Here is a 10,674-nt window from a genome sequence, read left to right on the forward strand (position 1 = left end):
GCCCTGGCTGTCCTGGAACTCACTCTGTAGACCAGGCTGGCCTCGAACTCAGAGATCTGCCTGCCTCTGCCTCCGCCTCCGCCTCCGCCTCCGCCTCCCAAGTGCTGGGATTAAAGGCGTGTGCCACCACCGCCCGGCACCTTTTGCATTTTTAATAACAGTTCAGGTCTTGAGCTTCAACCCCAGTAGCTGCCTCTTTATTGTTGTTGTTATGTTTACTAGTGATTTAAGGTGAGCTTGCATGTGGGTATGTGAGTGTCCTATTCAGGACTTTTGTTACTGGGGGTGGAAAAGGTTTATTTCAGCTCACATGCCAGAAGTAGTGGGAAGTCAAGGCAGAAACAGTCTACTCTTTTTTTTTTTTTTTTTAAGATTTATTTATTTTATGTATATGAGTACACTGTAGTTGTCTTCAGACACACCAGAAGAGGGCATCAGATCACATTGCAGATGGTTGTGAGCCACCATGTGGTTGCTGGGATTTGAACTCAGGACCTTCGGAAGAGCAGTCAGTGCTCTTAACCACTGAGCCATCTTTCCAGCCCCTTATTCACATTCTTAATGTGTGTTTAGTGGGAACCGTGTGTGCCCAAATGTGTGTGTGTGTGTGTGTGTGTGTGCTCGTGTGTGTGTGTGTGTGTGTGTGTGTGTGTGTGTGCGCGCTCATGTGTGTGTGCGTGTGTGTGTGTGTGTATACATCCATGTACTTAGTTCTGGTTTGGTTTGGTTCTGAGAAAGGGTCTCACTGTGTGGCCCTAGCAGGCCTGCAACTTGCTATATAGACCAAAGTGGCCTTGAGTTCATGGAGAGCTTCTAAGTGCTAGATTCACAGTCACAGCCACCATGCCCAGCACTTGTTTAGGGTTTGTTTTCTTAGGTCAGTGTGCTGGTACTACAGGTACGTGTCACCAGCACCTGGTTGTGTAGGGCTAGGGATTGAACCCACAGCTCTGTGTGTACCAGACTGTTCAACAAGGACTCTACCAACTGAGCCACGTACTCCCCCCACGTACTCCCCCAGCCACTTTTCTTTTTTCCCCTTAGAGACAGAGTCTTATTCTGGAACCCTGGCTGGCCTTGCACTTGAGTCAAACCTCCTGCCTCACTTTGCTGAGCACTGTCCTCACTGCTTATCCACCTGTTTTACCATCAGGGATTTGGGAATTTAGAATTTTTTCTCTGTAAGGAATGATGTGCCCCCCACCCCCATTTATTAAGTGCCTTCTCCCTTCAACTAGATTGCAGTGACCCTCTCAACTCAGAACTGTCACAGCAGCCCTGCTGTACCTGTCTTAGGGACAGAGCAGTGATCCTCTCAACTCAGAACTGTCACAGCAGCCCTGCTGTACCTGTCTTAGGGACAGAGCTGGTTTGTTTCTTCTTTTAAAAGATTATTATTACACATAAGTACACTGTAGCTGTCCTCAGATGTTCCAGAAGAGGACATCAGATCTCATTATGAGTGCTGAGCCACCATGTGGTTGCTGGGATTTGAACTCAGGACCTTTGGAGGAGCAGTCAGTGCTCTTACCCGCTGAGCCATCTTGTCAGTCCCCTTCTTTAGCTTTTTAGAGACAGAGGACAGCGCTATCACGTCAGTTCTCTTCTGCCTCATGTGAGCTCCAGGGACTGAACTCATTAGACTGCTTTTTCCTACTTGGGGCAACTGATGGGGATGGCTATGAAGGCAGAAAACGTCTGTTGGGCTAAATGAAAAAAGCCAATCAAGTTTTTGGGTTTTTTTTTAATATGGCAGTGGTGTCCTGGGAGTAAGTGATTCCTTAATCAGCCCCCAAACTCACTTCTCCAAAGCATGTTCACAGAAAATGGGAGGTTTCCTCTGGGGACCAGGGTAATCTAAGTAGTTGGTTAGCCACTTCTGTAGATGCAGCTGTGTACTGAAGTGTGCGACTCTGCCCTCTAGTGGTTCCATTTCTTATTGCAACCAAGGGTACTTGTTCTAAAAGAAGCCAACCATTCCATGCCTGGGATGAAAGAGATTGTGAGACCTGAGGTGGATTTGGTAGTTTGTCCTTCTGTAAAGCCTGGAGCTGCGTGGAGTTGAAGTTGCCCCATTTGGCAGAGCACCTCAGTGAGGTCCTTCTCTCTCCACAGCTGAAAGAGCTGTACACCCTCCTGAATGAGAACTACGTGGAAGACGATGACAACATGTTCCGATTCGACTATTCCCCAGAGTTTCTCTTGTGGTAAGTCGTAAGGGGTGTCTTTTTTATAACTTTATTTAACTTGGAAACAGTAGAAATTTATTTCTCATGATTCTGGAGGCTAGGAAATTGAAAGAGCCAGAGGTTTAATGTCTGATAATAGCCTGGTCTCCAGTCTCCAAAACCTCTCCTAGTTAGAAGGCAAAGCAGGCAGCAGATCCGGAAGGAAACTCAGCTCCACCCTCCCAAGAGCCAGTCTCTGCGTGTGAAATTGCTGTGCCCCTCAGTTTGTACATCTGGAGACTTGCTTTAAGTGGTCCTTAAAATGAAACCTTCCTTAAAATGAATTGCTAGAGGGAGACATGCAGAGTTGGTTCCCAGCAAAGACCATATACTCTGTGGTGACTTTCTCAAGGGGAGAAGAGCAGAAGAGCCCTTAAGATTTGAAAGAAAATTCCTTCACTATCCAGTTAATGAGCGTGCTCAGTTATAGAAAAAAGCCTAGCCTGGGTAAACCATCTGCTATCCTGGGCTACACGTAACATCTCAGCAGATAGAGGCATGAGGCTGAAGTGGCGCGGGATCACCTGGTAGATAGGGAAAGCAGAAAGGAGCGATGCTGAGAGCCAGGGGACAGAGCCCAGTGCCTCCACAGTGTAGTTCCTAACCAAAGGACGACTGGCTCTTTGCGTGGAAGTCCTCCAGTCCAAGTTTTGAGATGAACATAAAGGCTGGGCGTGGTGGCACACACCTTTAAAACCGGCACTTGGAAGGCAGAGACAGGCAAATCTCTGTGCGTTCGAGGCCAGCTGAGGCTACACAGTAAGAACCTGTTTGAAAAATCAGAAACACAGAACCTAGCCTATGGCTATACTTATAAGGCTGAACCATAATGGTCACAAGGTTCAGGCCAGCCTAGGGGACATACAGAATCCTGTGTGGTGCTGTAGTGTGGTACCAAGCAACTTGCCTAGAGTGTATGTGTGAGACTGGGCACAGTCCCAGCACATCAAGAAGGTGCTGTGAGAAACGGTTGTGTCTTGATGTGTTGGTGTCAAGAAGTCTTGGTCCTAAAGAGAATACAGTTGCTAACCCCAGGGGTTAGGTTAGTACAGGTCAGAACCAGCCTGCTCTGAGCAGTGCCACAGCTCCTGTCCATGTCTCTGTTCCAGGGCTCTCCGGCCACCAGGTTGGCTCCCACAGTGGCACTGTGGGGTCCGAGTGGTCTCAAGTCGGAAGCTGGTTGGGTTCATCAGTGCCATCCCAGCAAACATCCACATCTATGACACGTAAGCACCAGCCCTGTGGCCACCGTCCTGCTGGTTTTAGAAGAGGAAGGCTACGTTGTCACTGTGCGAGGAGGCTGGAGGGGCTGGTAGAGTGGTGGCATCTGTGTGCTGGGAGTGACACTCGTCATGGGAACCATGTGTGTGTTTTGACATACATGGTGGCGCATGCCTTTAATCCCAGCACAGGTGGCAGAGGCAGGCGGATCTCTGTGTTCAAGGCCAGCCAAGGCTACATAGTGAGACCTTGTCTAAGTTATAACTGGTAGCCTTGTCTGTAACCTATAGTGAGGCCATCCACGTCTGTATTCCTGCCCCAGTCACACGATGACACACTGAGTAACGTCAGAAATGGGCAGGAGCCAGTGTGACCCAGACTCAGGTGGCTTCACAGTCATCTGCAGCCATCTTCTGGTTGTACAGGCTGTAAATTCATGCGAGAGCCAAAACCTTGGAGTATTTGTCGGCACTGGGACACACCTGTAATATAAGTGTGGGTCAAGGCTGTCCCGAGTTACTTAGCAGGTTCAAGATCAGCCTTGTCTCTAATCTAGATGAGCCTTGATTTACTCTGGGGTTTCTCCGTTGCTTGCCTCCCAGCCCACTCTCAGGATTCCACGGGCGGTGCTAGGGGTGCCCTCCGAGAAAGGCATTTGAAGGCGTCCCCCTTCTGTTTTGCAGTAGATCATGTGAGGCCAGCTTGCCAAGGAGAAAGTGGTAGTGGGTGGGGTCCCCAGTAGTGACTGCTCAGTGGAGACTACAGCAGAGCGCTCCCCTTGGTGCGAGGCTCTCCATGCTTGGCAAGATTCCTGTCACGTTGAATGGGGAAGTTGTGACAGTCAGCAATTTGCCTCTCTTCAGAGAGAAGAAGATGGTGGAGATCAACTTCCTGTGTGTCCACAAGAAGCTGCGCTCCAAGAGGGTGGCTCCAGTTTTGATCCGAGAGATCACCCGGCGGGTCCACCTGGAGGGCATTTTCCAAGCAGTTTACACTGCAGGAGTGGTGTTGCCAAAGCCTGTCGGCACCTGCAGGTAAGAGTTCCTTCCTGCAGGTCTTGGGAATACAGGTGAGGAGTGATGTCGCCGAGACACAGCATTGCCCTTCTCTGGGCCAGTTTTTTGGGGGCTGGGGGACTGGAAAGAGGCAGATGGAGAAGATTTGGGAATGTGGGGGGGATATGGTTCAGGGAGTGGGGAGAAAGATTAGACAGTGTCAGGTTGGAATTGCCACCAGTTGGGGGGAGGTAAGGATTTGACTCGGCTCCATTATGAATATTTTATGGATCAAGGGGAGCTTGTCTCATCCCTGTGTAATCTAAGGATGACCTCCATCTTAGAAAGTTTGAGACAATTGAATTCTCTCTGCCTAGAGAGCTACATAAATAATAACTGCAGGAGAGTACAGAGCAGGCGGGAAGAGGGAGCGCCTGCCAGTCTCCTGGGCATCTTGTCAGTCTCCCACTGACCCGATGGCAGGAGAGAGGGTTGTGCTCCCCAGACACCTGATCTAACAAAGGAATGGCTTCTGAAATGGAAAAGCAGAAGGAAGATTCTCTGACCCCCTGGAGGAAGCTGAGGCTGCTCTTCCAGAAAGGGGCTTCCTCATGTCACCTGCTGTCACCTAGAGGTCCCCTGCCCTTGTCCTCTTAATCAATGGGACTGGCCAGAGCCCTCTGAGGCCAGGACATTTATGTACCTACAGGTACTGGCATCGATCCCTAAACCCTCGGAAGCTGATTGAAGTGAAGTTCTCCCACCTGAGCAGAAATATGACCATGCAGCGCACCATGAAGCTCTACCGACTGCCAGAGGCCAGTGGTGCCCCGGGGTGGTGGGCGGGGGGGGGTGACTGCCAGAGGCCAGTGGTGCCCTGGGGTGGCGGGGCAGGGGTGGGGGGGGTGTGGGGGAGGTTTCCGCTCACCAACCCCTAGCCTCCAGGCTCTTGTGCCTTACTGGCCACAAAGGTTTGCTTTTGTTTTCCATTTTCGGCTCTCCTGCCTCATCTATGCCTGGCTTAGTAGCCCTGGTGTCTGCTGGCGGGCTCAAAGAAGACAGCGTCCCTGTAATTTTAGCCTAAGGGAAACGTAGATAGAAAACCGTCATCTCTGTCTGTCCCAGGTAGTCCAGAGACTAGTCAGTTGTCAAGTGTCCACTCCCTCTGCCAAGACAGGCAGGGAGGGCTGGCAGAGCTCGTGAGAGAAGCCAGATTTCTAACCCTTCCCCTACACCCAGAATTGGCACTGAGGGACTGGACAGCCTGAAGTAACCAGATCTTCAATTCTAGGTCTCAGTCTACCTACTTTCCCCCAGTGTCCTGTTCTCCAGCCATGCCTGCCCTCAGGACGCTGGGCCGTGAGCTCTTTAGTTCCTTTCAGTGGTCTCAGCACATCCACCAGGTGGTGTCACTCACACCAGGTGCCTGTTGATCCGAATGTGCTCAGCCTGGTATGGGTGCAGGACTGGGGTAGGGTGGTTAGTGTGCGCATTGTCCTGGAGAGGGCTGCAGCCTAGTTCCATGTTGCCAAAGTAGGTGTGGAAAGCTGCTCTGTGTGTGTGTGTGTGTGTGTGTGTGTGTGTGTGTGTGTGTGTGTGTGTGTGTGTGTGTGTGTGTGTGTGTGTGTGTGTGTGAGAGAGAGAGAGAGAGAGAGAGAGAGAGAGAGAGAGAGAGATCCCAGCACTCAGGACTAGGAGGATCAGGAGGTCCAGGGCAGTCTTGGCTAGATAACAAGTTTGAGGCCAGCCTAACCTACATGAAACCCTGTCTTAGGGAGAGAGGGAGGGATGGGAGTGGGGAAGAAATAGGGGCTGTGGGGCTGTCTTTCCCCGGGTGTCACCCATCACCCCTCCCCTGCATTCCAGGCAGGTTTGTATGAGAACCCAGTGTAGGTGGTTTCAGGGTTAGGTCAGCGTGGGGACTGCAATTAGTAAGCAGTCCCTAGAGAGATCTAGGGAGTCAGAAGGCTAGGTGTGTGTGTGTGTGTGTGTGTGTGTGTGTGTGTGTGTGTGTGTATCTATGAACACCTCCAGGGTCATTCTGTCTTCAGCCTTGTTTTGTTGCAGCGTCTCCACTGTTTTTCTTCTGTGTACACCAAGCTTACTGGCCTAAGTTATTCTGCACATTGTACTGTCTCTGCCTCTCTTCTCCTTGTAGGAGTACTAGGATTACAGGTGCTCACACTGTTTGTTACATCTGGTTTTTCATGGATTGTAGGGATTTGAACTCAGGTCCTTATACTTAATAGTAAGCACTTTCACCCACTGAGCCATCTCTTCAACTCTACACTAAAGACAGCCATATGACATGACTCTGCTGTTTACAACTTGGACCAGCTCTTATGTGTACTGAGCCTCTGGGGAATAGTCTGTTAGCTCTAATATTTGTTCCATAGGATCATGTGGTTTCCTTCCACTGAATACTTTTGGTAGCTCCAATGGCCAACTGGCTCTCGGGTAGCAGGTTATATGGACTGTGGAGAGTAGCCCAAGGGAGGGCAGGGAGGCCTCTGTTATCTTAAGACAGACTAGAACCACATGGATACCACAGCCTCGACCCTACCAAGAAGTGGGGCCAGCAGACCCCAGAGGTTCCGGCAGAGTCTGGATGCCCAGAGGGCGATGCTGATGCTGAGGGTGACTCGGGTTTCTCTCGAGGGCCTGTGTGGGTGGGACCAGGATAATAGGCTCTTAGTCCATCTCTGTCCTTCCAGACTCCCAAGACAGCGGGCCTACGACCAATGGAGAAGAAGGACATTCCAGTAGTGCACCAACTGCTCAGCAGGTACCTGAGGCAGTTTCACCTCACCCCAGTCATGAACCAGGAGGAGGTGGAACACTGGTTCTATCCTCAGGAGAACATCATTGACACTTTTGTGGTAGAGGTGAGTTGCCGTCTAGCTTCCCAGAGAGCTGCTTTTACCCTGCGAGGCTTCCCGAAGTCTCTGGCCCTCAACAGATCGTGGTCATCTCAGTACAGAAGAGAGAGGCCACACCCCTTAGTCAGTCAAGCCTCCTCCTCTCTTCTTGTCTCAGCTCGACCTAGTGTGGTCCAGACACCAAAGTCAGAGGTGAGAGCTACAGGAGGATGCAGAGAGCTGAGAGAACCATGGGCGTACTATCTGGTCCTTAACTTGCCTTACTTAATCATCCTAAACAGTTTGTAATAGCAGTTAGCAGTAGAGTCTAAGCCTTGTATTCTTAAGTGTGTTGCATAGGCACAATGCCTATCTAAGAGTAACAACATTAACTTAAAATTTTGTATCATAAGCCGGGCCTGGTGGCGCAGGCCTTTAATCCCAGCACTCGGGAGGCAGAGGCAGGCGGATTTCTGAGTTCGAGGCCAGCCTGGTCTACAGAGTGAGTACCAGGACAGCCAGAGCTATACAGAGAAACCCTGTCTCGAAAAACCAAAAAAAAAAAAAATTTTTGTATCATAGAAATTTATACCAGTAAATACCTTAAATCTGCATCAATAATAAATTCTGTACCAGTGTAAACTTATTAACTTCAATTTGTATCAATTATAAAGATTTCTACCACCATATAGATTGTGGCTGTATAATGCTTTGCTTAAGAATAAATTTAATAATCCATCCCATCTTTTTCCTGAAGATTATGGCCATTTCCAAATTATCCCTTAAAATGACAGCCTATCTCTAATGTATAAAATAGCCATAACCAGACAGCCACACCCAAGGGATCAGGATGATGACTCTCTATAGCTTCTTTCTGCTGAATAGGGGCAACAAAACATTTTTAAGGGATGGGGAGAGGTGGAAAATTAGCAAAATTTTTTAGACTTAAGAAATTTTATAGCTGGGCTGTGATGGCACATGCCTTTAATCCCAGCACTTGGGAGGCAGAGGCAGGTGGATTTCTGAGTTCGAGGCTAGCCTGGTCTACAAAGTGAGTTCCAGGACAGCCAGGGCTACACAGAGAAACCCTGTCGCGAAAAACCAAAAAAAAAGAAATTTTAGCTTTAGCATCTGTTATCCAGTCTCTGGATGCTTAGAAGGCTCAGGGCCTGACTGAAGTTCTGACTGGATCCGGCTGAAAGGCTGGATGAACGAGTCCATCAGGAGTCAGAATCAGGAGGCAGTGGCTGGAACAGCAGTCATATCAGCATCCCCATCGATGATTCTTGTCAGAGCTGCAAGTTCTACAACATATGACACAACTAAAATTTTAGTACTATTAAGATATTTGTATGGATTGTGCAAGATGCACAGCTCAGTTAAGGATGAATCTTGTTCCTTATGTGAGCAGGTGAATTCGAGTTAATTTGATCAATAACCAATTGTAATAAAGCGTCACACTCATGCCATGTGAAGGACGGCACGGTGAACCTTAAGGATTTTACAACCAACAAGATTTATTCTCTAATTTTAGCTGAAGTTTTGGCTAGAGACTTCTTTTTTTTTCCCCCATTTTTCAAGACAGGGTCTCTCTGTGTAGCCCTGGCTGTCCTGGAACTTCCTCTGTAGACCAGGCTGGCCTCGAACTCAAAAATCTGCCTGCCTCTGCCTCCCGAGTGCTGGGATTAGTGTGCACCACCACGCCCGGCTCGGCTAGAGATGTTTTTATGTCGAAGTCAGTTATAGGGCTGTTCCCATGTTGAAGGGTCAGCAGATCAAGTTACCTGTCTAGTTTGCTTTTCTCGAATTTTTCTTTCCTGTAGCCAACATCTTCAGGGGGCCTTCCCCTGTCACATCTGATCCATATCACTCTGGAAGGGTCCAAAGCCCTTTCTCCCTTCCTGTCAACATAAATATACAACCTCTCTCCAAAAATAGCAACCAGAAACCATTGAATTCATTTAATAGCTGCCCTCTCTCCCAGAGAAATTTTAATATAACCACCAAATTCATAACCACATGCATTTTGATAATTAAAACAATTCAAAGCAATTAAAACAATCTGAACAAATACTACTATCTGTTGACATAGTGCTCCCTCACCATCTCCTGCTCCAACCTACAAGAGGTCAAGGCCTAAGTTATTTATTCATCTGTATACTTAAATTCTCCCTTCTGTGCAGATTAATATCTCAGTGGATACATATGTCCCATTTCTCTTTGTATAACTTGAATTAACATAAGCTTCTCTTACCTGTCTGATAATATTTTCCATTTATCCACTGCTCCATAATTTAAGATCAGAAGTCTCAACTGTTCACTTGTCTGTGTAGATTTAACCCTGCCTTCTCCTTACTCTATAAGCCTGTTTCCAGGCTCTACGTCTGTCTGTCATACCAGGCAGTGCAATCCCAGAAACTCCATGGAGACCACCTTCAAAGATCTCGAGTATTTGCCCTGGCAAGACTTTTTCAATTCTTTCTTTAAAGAATTTTTTCAGTCTTTCTATTCTTTCTCTGTCCCTTTGATTCCTACATTTGAGGTCAAAGGCCTGGATTTCTTTATTCTATATATACTTAAAAGCAGTTAAACAATTATTATTAAACTCCTTTCTATCCTTAAAAATAATTAAATCAAATTTTATTCATCTCACTTCTTTATTTATCTGGTTGTGAGATGTATGTAGCTTCTGCCGTTTGTCTCTGCCTGGCTTTCAAGCAGCCTGTCTTTACATAGCAGGGGCTCCTAGTGCCTCTGACCCCAAACTCTTTATAATAGTTCTGAACCATGGGAAGAAATCTCCATTTGGCTCGGGCAAAATCTGTAGCCTGCTAAGAAGCCAGTTTTCCCCAACTCCTAATGGTGTGCGTGTGTTCTATTTGAGAATTTCTAATTAATCTCTAATAGTTGGTACAAGCCTGTAATACACTGAGCACCATCTGTAGCAGTGAATTGTTACACAGTTCTGCTCCTAGTAGGTGCGTGTGGCTGTGCACCTACCCTAGAGCCCTGGATTCACGAATTAAAGACACACGCACTAGAATCAATCCCCAAGAGGCCGTCCTCAGGAGCCTTAGCTGGTGTGCTGGCTCTGGCTCATCATCCCCTGTTCCAGTGTCCAGCCAGTCTGCTGCCTGGAGATGGGGTGAGCGTTCCACGGTCTCTGGGCTGCCTGTTCCTTTGCCCGTGTGACACCGCCTGTTTATTCTCTTCCCTTAGAATGCCAACGGTGAGGTGACTGATTTCCTGAGCTTTTATACACTTCCCTCCACCATCATGAACCACCCAACCCACAAGAGTCTGAAAGCTGCGTACTCCTTCTACAACGTCCACACCCAGACCCCTCTTCTAGACCTTATGAGCGACGCCCTC

At 48.3% G+C, this 10,674-nt stretch overlaps 1 protein-coding gene across 1 annotated transcript in view; it reads left to right on the top strand.

Moving 5' to 3' along the window:
• Positions 1 to 10,674, top strand: part of Nmt1 (N-myristoyltransferase 1) — a 35,206-nt gene that overhangs the window by 23,026 nt on the left and 1,506 nt on the right. Inside the window, exons 5-10 of the mRNA XM_021212738.2 lie at positions 2,116 to 2,207; positions 3,338 to 3,454; positions 4,313 to 4,483; positions 5,154 to 5,262; positions 7,159 to 7,329; positions 10,522 to 10,668. Coding sequence (XP_021068397.1) covers positions 2,116 to 2,207; positions 3,338 to 3,454; positions 4,313 to 4,483; positions 5,154 to 5,262; positions 7,159 to 7,329; positions 10,522 to 10,668 — 807 coding nt within the window. The remainder of the gene's footprint in view (positions 1 to 2,115; positions 2,208 to 3,337; positions 3,455 to 4,312; positions 4,484 to 5,153; positions 5,263 to 7,158; positions 7,330 to 10,521; positions 10,669 to 10,674) is intronic.

This window comes from Mus pahari, chromosome 14 (genome assembly GCF_900095145.1).
Source record: "Mus pahari chromosome 14, PAHARI_EIJ_v1.1, whole genome shotgun sequence".
Lineage (NCBI taxonomy): Eukaryota > Metazoa > Chordata > Mammalia > Rodentia > Muridae > Mus > Mus pahari.